The sequence below is a fragment of the Saccopteryx bilineata genome, chromosome 4 (assembly GCF_036850765.1).
Source record: "Saccopteryx bilineata isolate mSacBil1 chromosome 4, mSacBil1_pri_phased_curated, whole genome shotgun sequence".
Lineage (NCBI taxonomy): Eukaryota > Metazoa > Chordata > Mammalia > Chiroptera > Emballonuridae > Saccopteryx > Saccopteryx bilineata.
Window position 1 is genome coordinate 292,847,869 of NC_089493.1, and position 16,605 is coordinate 292,864,473.

General features: G+C 55.3%; 1 protein-coding gene across 6 annotated transcripts in view; it reads right to left on the reverse strand.

The window, feature by feature from the left end:
• The window catches only part of LOC136334897 (interleukin-4 receptor subunit alpha-like), a 45,184-nt gene that overhangs the window by 10,586 nt on the left and 17,993 nt on the right, over window positions 1-16,605 (reverse strand). For 3 of the 6 annotated variants that reach the window (XM_066275756.1, XM_066275755.1, XM_066275757.1), the window contains exons 2-6: window positions 7,234-7,321; window positions 5,135-5,273; window positions 3,248-3,402; window positions 1,568-1,722; window positions 555-711 (exon numbers count right to left, since the gene is read on the reverse strand). In XM_066275756.1, the coding sequence (XP_066131853.1) occupies window positions 555-711; window positions 1,568-1,722; window positions 3,248-3,402; window positions 5,135-5,273; window positions 7,234-7,303 (676 nt within the window). In that variant the 5' untranslated portion in view covers window positions 7,304-7,321. Of the gene's footprint in view, window positions 1-554; window positions 712-1,567; window positions 1,723-3,247; window positions 3,403-5,134; window positions 5,274-7,233; window positions 7,325-16,605 lie in introns of those variants that run through there. The other 3 variants (XM_066275758.1, XM_066275754.1, XM_066275759.1) reach the window with 2 other exon arrangements.

Consider the following 16,605-nt stretch of genomic DNA (forward strand, 5'->3'; position numbering starts at 1 on the left):
ATCACCAGTTCGAGCCCCGGTCAGGGCATGTATGAGAAGCAATTAGTGGGTGTAACAAGTTTATGCTTCTCTCTCTCTTTCACTTCCCTCGTCTTAAAACAATTTTTGTTTTTAGAATTGCATTTTCAATAAAATTAGTTTCCCCTGTAATTCTATGTACTTTATACATTTAAAAATATTATTCTGAATGGGACCCGCAGGCTTCACCAGACTGCCAAAAGGGTTCATGATACAAGATGGTTAATCATCTTTGTCCTAGAGAATGGCAGAGCCAGCAGGAGGAAAACCACCCACAGGCCAGAAAAGGGCATGTCAGACTGTTACACGAGCAAGAAATCCATGTGGACAGTGTTAAGGCCGGACCATGTGGGCTGTGTCACTGCAGCCTGGCCTCCCTACCGGCCAGTACACCGTGTCAGTCTGTCCTCAGTTACCTGCGGTCAGAGGTATTATGTGATATGGGAACCCAGAGCTCCGCCAGGGGAATGTCTGGCCACAGAGTCAACGTGGGGAGGGGAGACGCTGACTGCCCGGGACTCATGATAGATACTCACAGTTAAACCACTTGACACTGGGGCTCCACTCACTCCAGTAGCTGTCGTAGCTCGGAACCCAGGCCTTCACCCGTGCGCTGTAGGAAGTCCCAGGCTTTAGGGTGCTGGCTGGGATGTAGAGGATGGGTTCCTTGTAGGTCACATTGTGGACGCTGAACTGGCAGAGGAGAGGAAGACATTACTGCACCAGCTGGGGGGAGGGGCGTGCCAGCTCCCACTCTGCCTGTTGTCCTTAGCTGGCCCCACAGTGAGTAAGAGCCACCAGCCTGGGTATTTGGTTACTCCTCCAGATTGGGTGCTCCGGTGAGAGTGTCTGAGGGGACACATTGTGGCAGGAGGTGACCTCCATCTCTACCTGCAGCTGAAATAGATGGGCCACGCCCTCACCGTCTGTGGCCACTGTTACTGACTGGACAGATAGCTCTGCCTGTGACAAGTGTCCATACACTCACTGGACAAGGAACCCGCTCTCTCTGCTGTGGCTGGAAAGCAAGTGTCAGATGCCACGGGTGTCACATAAAAGCAAGAACAGTGGGAACCCAGCAAGGGCGTTGAATTATGGCTGACCCTGCTTCCCAGGGGGCAGCCTCTGAGCCCGCGGCCTCCTCTGTTACAACGAAGGACTAGTCAATCTGTCGGCTCAACTGAGACACCTTCCTTGACCTGTCGGTCGGGGGAGATGACACAGAGTGACTGTCTCACTGTGGGACGTGGTCACTGAATTGTGTTCCCGAAATCAGTGTCCCTCCCAGCCCCTGAGAAACAGAAACGTGGCCCAGATCCTTTCTTTACAGATGAGGAACAGGCCGGGAAACAATGTCCCTTCACTGCACACTGGGCATAAGATGAGGGGTGGAGGGACTGGCCCCGCCCAGAGCCAGGGCAGAAGCCAGGACTCTAGGTCCCCGGAGTTGCTGTCCGCCTGGACCGCCCCTCTGTCTCCCACCCCAGGGCCTGGGTCTACACCACCGAGTCCTAAGAGGAGGTGCAGAACCCCTGCAGCGCCCACTCACCTCTGTGGGGTCACCGTCGTTTGAAATGTTGACCAGGTAGTGGAGCTCAGAGTACAGGACATTATCAGATGGCAGCGGGTTGCTCCAGGTCAGCTGCCACGTGCGGGAGATTTTGGAAAGAAGGACGCTGAGGTTTCCGGGGGCGGGGGGTTTCACTGCGGAGAAGCAGTGCCTGGTGAGGGCTGGGCGGACCCTAGGCCTTTGAGGGTTTTAGTCACCAACACCTCCGTACACACTGGTTAGGTGCCACGTAGCCGATTCAGAGTCATAACCGAACGACAATCATAAACTCATCCTAATGTTGCTACACTGCCCCTGGGTGCCAAAGCGGCTACCTACCTTTCTCCAGTGAACCCAAATGTACGAGCCACAGTGACCCAACCTTGGCGTTTTCACTTTCGTCCTTCACACTTTCGGTCAACATCTGTGCGCTATATTATTTACTAAGTATTTTTCTTGATTCTGATCCATGTGTTTAAAAATTTACTCCTTTTAAGCAATCACACCAGTGAACGAGGTCACAAGTATATAATATGCATTCAAATCAGCATATGCAGGTAAGAATTCTTTTAATTCAAGGGTTTGTTCATGAGTCAATTTAAATAACTCCCAACCACCAGCGGGGTGGGCAGGCCCTTCAGGAACTGCTGATCGGGTGGGGGTAAGGGGGGCCCCTGTAAGCTCTGCGAGATTGCAGAGACTGTCAATGCTGCCCAGCAGCTGTGTGGCCTTAGGCAGTTTACTTGCCTTCTCTGTACTACAGATTATTCAATTCAAAATGGGGTTAGTAATACTCTTCTGGAAACAGGCTCAGAGAGGTAATGTGACTTGCCCAAGGACACACAGCAATAAATGGTGTTTTCAAGTCCTGTCCCTACATCCCAGCAAGCTCCCAGGGAACGCCTGCAGGACTCGCTAGCAGGACAAGGTCAGCCTTCCACCACCAGACTGTCTGAAGCCGCAGCAGCTGCGCAGTCGGCAGAGAGCGGAGGGACAACACCAGGTTCCGTCTCAGGTTTGCAGCAGGCCTGCCTTCTGTCAGACAGGCCCGCTCCCAATGCCCCAGTAGGGCACGGAAATTCTGAGGGTACAAATATCTGAGCTCACGGGGGCCTGCTGAGCCCCACCCCATTTCAAAGATGGGAGGACTGCCCTGGCCGGTTGGCTCAGCGGTAGAGCGTCGGCCTGGCATGCGGGGGACCCGGGTTCGATTCCTGGCCAGGGCACATAGGAGAGGCACCCATCTGCTTCTCCACCCCTCCCCCTTCTCCTTCCTCTCTGTCTCTCTCTTCCCCTCCCGCAGCCAAGGCTCCATTGGAGCAAAGATGGCCCGGGCGCTGAGGATGGCTCCTTGGCCTCTGCCCCAGGCGCTAGAGTGGCTCTGGTCGCAGCAGAGCGACGCCCCGGAGGGGCAGAGCCTCGCCCCTGGTGGGCGTGCCGGGTGGATCCCGGTCGGGCGCATGCGGGAGTCTGTCTGTCTGTCTCTCCCCGTTTCCAGCGTCAGAAAACTACAAAAAAAAAAAAAAAAAAAAAAGATGGGAGGACTAAGGCCCAGATTAGGGCAAGAACCTCACCCAGTTTAAGAAAAGGCAAGAGACTGCCTGGGTCCTGCTCCCCCAGAGTCCAGCCCCACCCACTCAGAGCCCCACCCACCCCAGGGCCCCGCCCTGCCACACTCACCGTGGTCGCTGGGCGTAAAGGAGCCGTTCCACAGCAGCTGCGTCCCAGCCCACAGGTCCAGCTGATAGGTGTCCCCAGAGGCCATGCCGACATCCATCAGCATTTCGCACAGGCACACCGTGCTTTCTCTGTTCTCAGGGACACACGTGAGGTTTCTGTAGACAGGGCGCTGCGTTAGGCAGGCCTGCACGCATGGGTGTCCCCGTACACGCCGCAAGGAACCGCATGCTCTTCCAGTTCCCTGGCCACCCTGCCTCAAGGACCAGGTCAGCGGACATGGAAGCAGAGAGGCCAGGGTGTGTGGTGGGGACAGTGGACCAGGGCTGCTGTCCCTGCTGGCCACAGGGACTCATACACTTGTGGCCATGGCCGTGGTCCAAGGACTCAGCGTATCCCGAAAAGCCAGGGGAAGGGGAGAACCCGTGGCATAAGGAATCTGTAACGACACACGTGTGTGCTCTATAACAGTGGTCCCCAACCTTTTTTGGGCCATGGACTGGTTTAATGTCAGAAAATATATATTTTCACGGACCAGCCTTTAGGGTGGGATGGATAAATGTATCATGTGACCGCGACAAGCATCAAGAGTGAGTCTTAGACGGATGTAACAGAGGGAATCTGGTCATTTTTTAAAAATAAAACATTGTTCACACTTAAATATAAATAAAACGGAAATAATGTAAGTTATTTATTCTTTCTCTGCGGACCGGTACCAAATGGCCTACAGACTGGTACCGGTCCGTGGCCCGGGGGTTGGGGACCACTGCTCTATAACACCTCTGGGGGCACAGCTTGACCCAGCGCACAGAGGGCTGGGGCACACGCCCTGGGCACCACAGCACGATCCTGACGTGCCTCCCGAAACTGCCAACCCCGCGTCTCAGGGGCCAGGCCTGGGGGCAGCAAACGTTTTCTGTAAAGGGCCGGAGAGTAAATATTTTGGGATTTGAGAGCCACACCATGTCTGTCCCAACCACACAACTCTGCTGACCTGGCACAAAAGCAGCCACAGACAATATGTAAGTGAATGCGCCTGGCTGCGACCAACAAAACTGTCCCTAGGGCCTAGGCAGACGGGTGGTGGGCCCGCTGTGGCTCAGGGGCCATAGTTTCCCATCTCCGGGCTAGGCCCACGTATTGCCCACAGAAGCACAGCCCGCCCACCCCAGTGCATCATGGGATGCCACCTCTGTGGTGTGCCTACGTCCTGGTGTGTCTGTCCTGTACCTCAGTGTGCCTGACCCTGCGTGCCCTGTGTACCTGACCGCGTCCTGGGCACACCTGTAACGGTACCCCGTGTACACGGATTAGCCACATTCCATGGTGAACTCCACCACTAACACTGCACCCCAAACAGTGGTCTAGTGCAGTGGGTCTCCAAGCGTGGACTGGGCACCCCCCAGCTCAACCTGTTTTCATTATCACACTAAGATGCTATCTTCCACTTTACTCTCTTTCTCTCACAAGCATATAGCAGAGTTTTCTAGAAGCTACATGGCATGTTATGATGCCTTTGCTCTGATGGCTTGTGTGTTGAGATTTAAATTTTCTGTTTTAATTCCTAATAGTGTAAATATCAATAGCTATAAGCTACCTAGACAAAAGCGTTTGGGGTCCTCACTAATTTTCAAACATGCAAGAGTCCCGAGACTGAATGTTTGAGAACCGCTGGTGTGGTCCAGTATTCCACCCACATCCACTTGCCACACGCCTCGGTGACAGTGCTCAGAGGACCACAGCGCACTCCCTGCATCTCACGCACGCCGCGCCCTAGGGCGCCCCGCTCCCACCCCCTGCCCAATAGCCGCAGCGAACCACATTTAGCACCGGGCACTCCAGGGCACCCCCGGACCAGCGAGACCACCCCCCCCAGCCGCATGGGCTTACTCAGAGAATATAAACTCCAGCTGGTAGGTCAGGCGGAGCTCGGCACTGCAGTTGGTGGGGCCGCTCATCCCCCACTCACAGGTGGAGGTGCTGATGTAGTCGGAGAAGCAGGTGGGCTGACGCAGGACCTCCACACTCCCTGGGGGACAAGGAGCACCCTGAGCAGCCGGAGCCCGGCAGCGGGGACAGGCGCTGCCCGGAGAGTCGGAAACCAGCCCGAACACGCCTGAGGGCCCTCCCAGAACAAGGACACCACAGTCACGGGCACATCATGTGCCCGTCTTCACAGAACTGGGCCGGAACTGGGCTCTTGGGGCCTCCCAGCTGGCACTGAGGTGACTCCTGAAGCTGAAGAAATGGCGGGGTGCAGGGTCCATTACCGGGGATCCCCCAAGTGCACCTTTATGCTATGCAGCTCAGTGACCGGCCCTTGGTCAAGGTAAAGCAACATGCATGCCAGTCTAAGGACGACTACTGCCCAGGGGCCGTCTGTCCTGCAGCGGGGTGTGGGGGGAGGGGTGGCTGTTCTCCATGCGCCCGCTCCCCGCCCCCCTCGATTCTCACCCCTCTCTGAGCTCAGGAGGCTGGCCCCCAAGGTCTTGTCACCCAGGTGCCCTTGTCCTCTGGCTTCTTATCGGGTTGGGCCAATATCAAAGGCGGGGTGAGGGGGTGAGGGACTGGGCACTTCTTCCAGCCGGGCAGTGGCAGAGCTGCTCTTGAAACCGGCAGGATGTCTAGAGGGTCTGCCAATTTGTCTGAGAGCCACCGCCCGGCACTGACTGCCCAGCTCTGAGCGCCCGTCTCTCACCACCCAGCTCTGACCCCCAGCACTGACCACCCAGCAGCTCTGAGTGCCCAGCTCTGACTGGCAGGGGGCGCCATGCCCCAGTGGCCCGCACTGGCCCAATCACTGTTGCCATCAGTCTGCACTTGTCCTCTGGGTAAAAGACTCACCATGCTGAGCAGACTCATAGAGATCTAATAAATACCTCAGACTCTCCTTGTCTGATTCCCTGCCCCCATCTCCGAAATGACAACTGTGTCCCTCCTGGCCGCTCAGGTCAGAAACCTCAGAGTGATCCCTGACACCTCTCTCTCCCCCCCCCAATTCCAGTCTGTCTTCAAATCTCCCTCCCAACAGACCCAAAGCCAGCTCCCTCTGGTCACCCCGGCTGGGCCAAGCTGCCCAGCTGCTGCGGAGCCTCCTTCCCGGCCTCCCGGCCACCACCTTATACTTACAGACCAAGGGGTTCCTTTTAATGTGACAGGTCAGGTTGCTCCTCTGCTTCGACCCTCCTAAGGTCCTTTCTAACTCGGTCACCCCCTCTGCCGGCATCCCAGCCCCCTGTGGTCCCTACAACAGCCCAGGCAGGCTCCGGGCTCCTGGGTCCTCTGAGATCCTCCTACCCAGACACTCACTGCCCGGCGCCCCCTTCCTTCAAGTCTCTGCCTGACTGCCTGTCACTCCGTGAGGACTTCCCTGAGCACGTATTTTAAATCCTCCACTCGACCCAGCCTTCCCAGTCCTCCCCACTATTCTACACCGACTGTTCTATCACCTAACAGTCCTTAGAATTTACTTATAGGCCCTGGCTGGTTGGCTCAGTGGTAGAGCGTTAGCCTGGCATGCAAGAGTCCCGGGTTCAATTCATGGTCAGGGCACACAGGAGAAGCGCCCATCTGCCCATCTGCTTCTCCACCCCTCCCTCTCTCATCTCTCTCTCTCTCTCCCCCTCCTCCTGCAGCCATGGCTCAGTTGAAGTGAGTTGGCCCCAGGTGCTGAGGAGGGCCCCATGGCCTCTGCCTCAGGTGCTAAGAAGAGCTCGGTTGCTGAGCAACGGAGCAACGCCCCAGATGGGCATAGCATTGCCCCCTAGTGGGCTCACTGGATGGATCCTGGTCGGGGTGCATTCAGGAGTCTGTCTCTGCCTCCCCTCCTCTCATTGAGTAATAAACAAAATTTACTAATAATTAGGACCATCTGTCATAAGCTGTCTCCTCCCACTACAATGTAATCTCTTCAAGGCCAGGAATATATGTTTGAATGAATGAATGAATGAATCAATGAACGAACAAATGAAGGAGAGATGGTGACTTACCAGAGCCTGCCGCCCATACCAGGATCAGGCAGCTCACAGGGAGCGTGAGCCCAGAGCCAAGCTGCCCCATTGGGAGATCCGAAGGCACCTGCTGAGAGAGAGTGAGCCAGGTTAGTGCCAACTCAGGGTCCGCATCATCCCTGTCACCCTAGTACAACCTTCAGAACTCACTCCAGACACAACCGTCCCCCAGCCCTGGCCACCATTTGTGTCTCTGCCAACAATGAGCCTTTCACATTCACCAGAGATCTGTTGATAACCACAAAACACAGCCCGATGGACAAAGCCCAGAGTGAGAGCCACAGAACACCAGTCCCCAGATATGCTTCCTGGAAAGAATCCCATGGCCTGCTAAGTTGGAGGGAGCATCCCTCAGACTTTTGTTAGTTCATAATGCACATTTGCATGTAAAGGTTCTGATATGTCCTGCAATAAGAAATTTATTTTTCTTCACTTAACCCCACACTTACCAAATAACCAACCTTCATCTGTGTGTGTGTGTGTGTGTGTATGTTTAAACCCCTGAAGGATTTACCATTCCTTGAAATCGTTTGGAGATGCTAACCCAACGGTCCAGAGTCGGGGAAGTCAAGGGTGGTAAACCCAGGCAATGAAGAGTTAGGCGGCCCCTGACAATGCTGATGAGCGTGTCACACTGACTACAGTGACAGCCTCAGTTCTTCACACCTGTGTCCACGTAGCCTTGTGGTGCCCCCACGCCCACCGCTCTGGGCAGGGCGTCTTCCCGCCCTTGCACTCTGGACACACCACGGACTAGCGTTGGCCAGCAGGACATCAGCCAAAGTGGGGCATGCGGAGGTCTGCTCTGGCACGACCACTGCCTGAGGACACGCCGGGCTAGCCTGTTGGGGGATGGTGACGGGCGAGTCCCTGCAGTCCCCTCTGCACCAGGCAACAGGAGGCTGCCCATCCTGTGAGTGAGCTCACACGGCAGCAGGGCTGCCCGCTGGCCTCAGATGCATGAGCGGGCCCACGAGATCAGCCACGCCCAGACGGCTGGCCCCACACACTGGAGCTGAGTGAGTGTCCCTTACAGGGCCCCGCACACTGGAGCTGAGTGAGTGTCCCTTACAGGGCCCCGCGGCTGTGTGCTCGCCTGTTACGCAGCGCTGTTACTGTTCCCTGTCAGCCCCACACACTGGAGCTGAGTGAGTGTCCCTTACAGGGCCCCGCGGCTGTGTGCTCACCTCTTACGCAGCGCTGTTACTGCTCCCCGTCAGCCCCGCACACTGGAGCTGAGTGAGTGTCCCTTACAGGACCCTGCGGCTGTGTGCTCACCTGTTACGCAGCGCTGTTACTGCTCCCCGTCAGCCCCACACACTGGAGCTGAGTGAGTGTCCCTTACAGGGCGCCGTGGCTGTGTGCTCGCCTGTTACTCAGCGCTGTTACTGCTCCCCGTCCCTGCCCCCACCCCGACCCCCGACCCCCAACCCCAGCGATGACCCTTGCTGCTTTGCAGTTATTACAGTAGAATCGCGAACCGCCCTTTTTGAAAGAACAACATCTCACAAGACAGGATTGGGGAATAAAATTAGAAGGCACAGACACCCAAAGAGGAAACACAATTCAAACCCTCAAATCACAAGGCCCCACAATAACCCCACTCACACATTGATATCTGTTCTTTCAGAAGCTGCTATGAATTTAGGGAGATAAATATGAATTTTACTCACCAAATTAGCCGCACTGTCTACACATGAAAACTTACACTTTTAACTCACTGTATCCTTAACATCGTTCCACGCCACAGAACGCAGACCCAAAGCTTCGGGCCACGGTGTCCTGCTGAGCATGCAGCTCTGGGTTTTAACCCTTCTCCTTATGTTAGGGAAACAAGGACATTCTCCTACAGGACCACGCAACCCTCAAAGTCAGGAAATAAACTCTGATGCACGACGGCCACCTACTCCACTGACCCTGTTTCCACTGTGCTACTTGCCTCAATAGAGCCTCTACCAGTCCAGGAAGGGGCAGTGTCTCCGATTACCTGCGGTCCCCACTCCCTGGTCTCGGCTTCTAAATACCATTCTGCTTTGGGAGGAGCCAGCGCCCCCTAGAGGAACGGCTGACTCCAGGAGCAGGGCAAGTACAACAGGCCTGGACTCCTTCCTGGGCCAGAAAGCAAAGACCGGTCCAAGAATGCGGAGGACGCGACAGAAAGACACAGGAGTCAGCTCGAATCGCGGCCCACCGGCCCAAATGTGCACAACTGAAGCATCACAATAAATATATAAACCAGCTGTCACCCTGGGGGCTAGAACAAGGGTGCAGGGGTCTGCAGTGACAGAGCGTGAGTAGGGGGGACAGCTCTTCCACCACGGCGGCCTCTACCTCCCCACGGACCTTATGTTGAGTGTTTACTAATTAATGAGTCTAAACACTTAACATTATAACTGTATATTCTGTATATACACAGCTGTACATAACTTCATACGCAGAAGCCTGGCAGACACCACCTTAACCGAGGGGTCAAAGCTAACATCGCCAGGAACGGGACAGATCAAGGCCACACGCTTTCTGGGACTACGCCCCCAGAGGACAGGACACTGCGTCTCCGGCGTTCCCGCCCCAGGCTCACAGGTCCAGCGGAAGCGCCAGACAGACCTAAACTGAGCGCAGTCTCTGAGGACACTGGCCGGCACCCTGCAACACGCCATGGGGGCGAAAGGCACGGAGCGTGTGGGGGACCGGCCTTGCATGTGTCTGCCGTCCCGAGGGCCAGCGGTTCCCTTGTGCATGCCGAGTTCTGGTGCCCACGTCAGCGGCTGGCACACAGCACGTGCTCAGCTGATGTCTGTCGAATTAAGCCATTCTGGACATGACGTGAGGCCCCTAATGGGCTCACCATGGAGCTGAAAAGAGCCCCTTCTCGCCTGCCTTGCAAAGTCACAGGGACGATCAAGGAAGGAGGGGCGGTGGCAGTGCGGTGGTGGGTCTGTCACGCTGGTTTCCTCTGCAAAGTCCCGGTAACTTTCCCTCTCACAAGTTCACAGGTGCCCACAGCATCCTGTGGCGGAGACGGCAAAGGTGTCACACTAGGCCTGGTTTTTAATAAAGAGGAACAGAGAGGCCAAGATGCCTGTCTAAGGTCACACAGCAGGGCTATCATGATAAGGGTGGATTAATGCATCCCACCGACGGCAGTCAGAGGTGCTACTTTTGATTTGATCTGGAGGACACTTCCAGGTGAGTGCGTGCACATGCACACAAACACACACGCACACACCAGCTGGCTTCACAGGAAACCATGGCACAGATGCAACCAGAACGTTGGACAAAGGGAACGAAGGACAAAGTAAAGGAATTAAAAGCAATAATTACAAGTGACCCCAGCCAAGCATGTGGCAAAAGAAAACAATTTCAAGTTCACCCCGGACCTGTTAGAGTTGGGAGGGGTCTCAGGGGTCGCCTGCCTAGCTCAACTGCTGATCTGGACAAGGGTGCCCTGCACGTACCCATCTCCGACATGGTGCAGCCCAGAGTCTGCTTGCACTCCTCTACAGACGGGATGCTCATCCCCGGTCCTGGCTGACCAGAGACTGACTGTCGCAAACAGCTTCCTTATGTCGAGCCGAGGATTTATGTAGATAAAACCCTGCTTTCCAAGCACTCACACTGTGCTTGACCCTTTCCTAAGTGCAGTAGGAGCACTACCTTATCGAATCTGCCAAGAACCCTGCAAGATGAGTTGTTACTCCCACTTCCCACGCAAGGGAACTGGTGCCAGAGGCCAAATAACTTGCCCATCACATCCCACAGCCAATGAGAGGGCAGAGCTAGAGCCAGAACCCAGCCTCCCGGCTTCTGAGCCCAAGGTACACCCCAATGCCTTCAACCTCTTCTCCCAGAACCACAGGCTGAACCCACGAGATAAATGACAGGAGCCAGGAAAAAGTGGGCCATCCTGCTTGTCAACTTCAAACATTCGCTGCCCAAGCACAGGACCAGAAAGCCTGACTGAGCAGCAGAAAAAGCTGAGTATCTGTATTGTCTACAAATCCCGATGAGCCAGAGGCCAAGCATCAACTAAACAAACAAACAAAACACCAGCTAAAGCCATGTTAACAGAGACGTGAAATCCAGAATGAGAGAGGTGACAGCGCCCAACCACACCTGTGCATCCCTTTGGAAGAATTCCTGCTGACTTGAAGCTTGTTGAGAGGATGATGCCTGACGCAGAGAGGGTCCCAAATCCCAGGGGCCTAGAGGGTCTGGGCTTCAGAGGCCCCACCCTCCTACAGAGAGGGTCCCAAATCCTAGGGGCCTGGAGGGTCTGTGCCTCAGAGGCCCCGCCCTCCTACAGAGAGGGTCCCAAATCCCAGGGGCCTGGAGGGTCTGTGCCTCAGAGGCCCCACCCTCCTACAGCGAGGGTCCCAAATCCCAGAGGCCTGGAGGGTCTGTGGCTCAGAGGCCCCGCCCTCCTACAGAGAGGGTCCCAAATCCCAGGGGCCTGGAGGGTCTGTGCCTCAGAGGCCCCGCCTTCCTACAGAGAGGGTCCCAAATCCCAGGAGCCTAGAAGGTCTGTGGCTCAGAGGCCCCACCCTCCTACATCCTGCAGCCTCCACTCACCTAACATGCGATATTTACCACCTGCCGATCCCCCTCTGCACATTTTAGTCACGTTCATTCATCCAATACTCCAAACAGCCCCGTGAAGCAGGAACTGTTGTTTCCCCCATTTTCAGATGAGGAAACAAAGGCACTGAAGGGTTTAGGACTGGCCTGTGGTGGCACCGCTGTGACAGTCCTGGGGTCTGAGCAGGGCGCCAGGCTCCAGTGCCTCAGCCCTTCACTTCTGTCTGTCTGTCTGTCATTCTGCAGCCAGTCTTCACAGGCCAATCTGAGCAACTGGTGCAAACTCCAAGCCCTCTCTCTAGACAAGTGCAAACACTTAAGTCCGCATTCCACTGGAGGGGCTCACAGCCCCCCGGAGCCCAGTGAGGACTCCAGGTCAAAGGCCCCTCCTCCAGGCAGGGAGCAGACGTTGAGGGTCCTTGGGCAGGGCTGCAGCAGGCTTTTCTGAGCCCAGTCTGAGGCTGGGCGAACAGTGGGATGGGGACCAGGGGCAGTCCGCAGTGGCCACAGACACGAGTCCCCCGTCTTCTCCACACTGCAGGCAGAGGCATTTGCAAATAAAAAACCAGGCCGGGAATTGCCCGTGCACATCCTCCTCTGGCTCCTGAAGGGCGTCTCCACCCAGCGACCACAGATTCCCGGGGGTCACGGCCCATCTGAGAGGAGCACCCTGACACAGGACACAACCCAAGCCCGGGCGTGAAAACAGCCAACCCAAAAGGGTGCCCTGTGCGATTCCATTTATGGAAAATTCTAAATCAGTGGTCCCCAACCCCCGGGCTGTGGACCGGTACCGGTCCGTGGGCCATTTGGTACCGGTCCACAGAGAAAGAATAAATAACTTAATTATTTCTATTTTATTTATATTTAAGTCTGAACAATGGCTTATTTTTAAAAAATGAACAGATTCCCTCTGTTACATCCGTCTAAGACTCACTCTTGACGCTTGTCTCGGTCACACGATACATTTATCCGCCCCATCCTAAAGGCCGGTCCTTGAAAATATTTTCTGACATTAAACTGGTCCGTGGCCCAAAAAAGGTTAGGGACCACTGCTCTAAATGACAGCACGTGGAAATGAGGCACAGGTTAGTGGGGGCCGGGGGTAAAGCGGGGGCAGACAGGAAGGGAGGTCAGTGTAGCTATAAAAAGCAACACAGGGCCCTGGCCGGTGGCTCAGTGGACAGAGCATCAGCCAGGCACATGGACATCCCAGGTGTGATACCTGGTCAGGGCACACAGGAGAAGCAACCATCTGCTTCTCTTCCCTCCCTCTCCCCCTTCTCTCCCTATTCCCCTCCCACAGCCAATGGTTCAGTTGGTTTGAGTGTGGCCCCAGGAGCTGAGGATAGCTCGGTTGGTCCAAGCATCTTGTCCCCAGGCACTAAAAATAGCTTGGTACTCGAGCATTTGCCCCAGGTGGGGTTGCTGGGTGGATCCCAGGTGGGGTCAAAACCGGTCAGGGCTCATGTGGGAGTCTGCCTCACCATCTCCCCTCCTTTCACCTAAAAAAATAAAATAAAGTTAAAAAACAACATGGGACAGATCCCTGTGATGACAGAACCGGTCTCTCTGGACCACGGAGGTGGAGACACCAAGCCGTGCACGTGATAACCTGCACAGAGCTGAAGACCTGCGCGCACACGAACGAGCACAGCAGGGAATGGGCGACCTGAACAAGACCAGGGGGCTGTATGGAAGTCCACATCCTGGCTATGGCCATCCGCCCTAGCCTTGTCAGGTGTCCCCCTGGGGGCAAACTGAGAGTGCAGGGACTCTCTCTATTATGTCTTACCACCGCCTGTGACTCCACAATTACCTTAAAATGAAAAGTTTAAGAAAAGAAAAACACCTCAGGTCCCCTGCCACCCACCCGCTGTCCCTCCTATCCCCTCTCCCTCCCCCACAAGTCTTCAGTCCCAGGGGCCTCTGAGCCCTCGGACTCACTCCCGGCCCCTTTGTCCTGGGCAGCCTTTACACCCAGAAACCCCATCATCTAACCAGGGCTCCCCTCTTGCTTCTTATCACAGCTCCCTGTTTATTTCTGTCATATGCTTATCACTGTCTCTAATCATATCACTGAGGTTACACGTGTGAATGTGAATTTCAGGATGTAGATGGCAAAGATAGAAAGATCTGACTGCAAAAACTTTTCAGTTTCCTTAGGTCAAAACATGCCATAAGCCTGACCAAGCGGTGGTGCAGTGGATAGAGCGTTGGACTGGGATGCAGAGGACCCAGGTTCGAGACCTGAGGTCGCCAGCTTGAGTGCGGGCTCATCTGGTTTGAGCAAAGTTCACCAGCTTGGACCCAAGGTTGCTGGCTCGAGCAAGGGGTTACTCCATCTGCTGAAGGCCTGTGGTCAAGGCACATACGAGAAAGCAATCAATGAACAACTAAGGTGTCGCAACGAAAACTAATGATTGATGCTTCTCATCTCTCTCTGTTCCCGTCTTTCTCTCCCTCTCTCTGACTCTCTCTCTGTCTCTGAAAAAAAAAAAAGCCATTAAAAAAAAAAAAGAAATAAAAAAACTAGATGATGGAGGACTAATGGCCTTCATATATTAAAAGGTCTTAAAAAATCAATAAGACAAACATGTCTTTAAGAAAAATAGGCACCCTGGCTGGTTGGCTCAGTGGTAGAGCGTCAGCCCAGCATGTGGACGTCCCAGGTTTGATTCCTGGTCAGGGCACACAGGAGAGGTGCCCATCTGCTTCTCCACCCCCTCTCCCTCTCCCTTCTCTCTCCCTCTCTCTCTTTCTCTATCTCTCCCATCCTGCAGCCATGGCTCGATTGGAGTGAGTTGGCCTTGGGTGCTGAGGATGGCTCCTCAGGAGTAAGAAGAGCTCTGTTGCTGAGCAACGGAACAAGGGCCCCAGACGGGCAGAGCCTTGTCCCCTAGTGGGCTTGTTAGGTGGAGCCCAGTTGGGGCACATGCGGGAACCTGTGTCTGTGCCTCCTCTCCACTCACTGAATTAAAAAAAAAAAAAAAAGGCTAAGGGCATAAATGGTTCACCAGAGTATTCTGTGCTGCCACCAAGGGAAATAGCGCCTCTCATTCTGCTACCAGTTCCTGGGGGTGGGAGTGCGAAAGATAACTTGTAACATTTAAATTATTTCTCTGTCTCCATGTGTACCTGAGAATGCAAGCCCCAGCAGGGCAGAGCTGTCTCCTGTCGTCACTGCTTTGTCCCCAGAGCCTGAACAGTGCCCGATACACACAAAGCACGTGCTCAGTAGATAGCCATTGGATGGTCAGCTCAAATCCACAGTAACAAGTTCAGTCACCTATTTTTAAACATGGGCACGTACCAGGCTTTGCCCATCATCACAGCTATGCAAATACAGTGCTTATGGTGCCTGGCATCGTTCTCAGTGCTTACAATGTATCAATCAGTTCGGTTCTCAGAAATGCCCTGTGAGGGAGGCACCATTAAAACCCCCATTTTAGGCCCTGGCCAGTTGGCTCAGTGGTAGAATGTCAGCCTGGCATGCAGAGTCCTGGGTTCGATTCCCAGCCAGGGCACACAGGAGAAGCACCCATCTGCTTCTCCACCCTTCCCCCTCTCCTTCCTCTCTGTCTCTCTCTTCCCCTCCCGCAGCCAGGGCTCCATTGGAGCAAAGTTGGCCCGGGTGCTGAGGCTGGCTCCATGACCTCTGCCTCAGGCACTAGAATGGCTCTGGTTGCAACAGAGCGACGCCCCAGATGGACAGAGCATCGCCCCCTGGTGGGCATGCTGGGTGGATCCCGGATGGGCGCATGCAGGAGTCTGTCTGACTGCCTCCCCGTTTCCAGCTTCAGAGAAATACAAACAAACAAACAAACAAAAACCCCATTTTACAGATGAGGAGACCGAGGCTCAGAGAGGTGAGAGCACTTGCCTGTGGTCACAGCCTGAGCCAGGAAGAGAGCAGGAGCGCCTGGAATGGGAACGCACTCCTGTGGCAGGGAAGCACATTGAACCCGCTCTTTGTATTTGGGGGGAGGTGAGTGGCGAACCCTGAAATGTCAGAAGCCAGCAGCAATCGAAGCGACTGAGGAGGCTCTTCCTGAGCTCAGACAGTGCAGGCCTCTTGCTCTTTTCACTCCTGGCCACAGACCAGCTTCAGGGGGCTGGCTCGGCAGACAGGATGCAGCCGGTCCTGTGATAAGAGGCATGTGGAGAGGAAGCAGCGACACAGCCGGCTGCGGTGGCCTCCTGGGGGAGGGGGGCACTGATCCCTAAAATGGCACAATCGTAGGCCAGCCTGGAGCGTGCTCTGTCCTCCAGACAGCTGGGCTGGTATAGCAAGGGGGGGGGGGGAGGATGGGGGGCTGGCGCCGGCAGCACCAGGACACAGGGTCACGCTGCTTCCTGAAGCAGCAGCCTTCCCGGAATGGAACGCTGCCTGGCTGGGGTTCCCAGAACCAGCAGCCACATCCGCAGCCCCGCCCGGGACGGTGGGGCAGGCTAGGCCCGTGCCTGGAAATGGCTTGGGATCAGCCTGCCTGCCCCACCACCAGCCCCTCGAACATAGGAAGGGGTGGTGGCAGGCTGGTTCTGCTGCCACCAGGAACAAGAATCAGTAGCCTCAGCCAGCAGTGCCCAGCAGTGCCCGGCAGGCTCCCGTGTCCCTACTGTGTGCTCCAGGGCCTCACCCACTCGCTCACGCCCTTGTGCATTCTTGTTGCGGCTGTTTACTGAGCCCCTACTGGGTGCCAGGTACTACAGATGCGTAAAGCATCTCCATTCATTCATTCATTCATTCATTCCTTTCTTCCTTCTTTCCTTTGA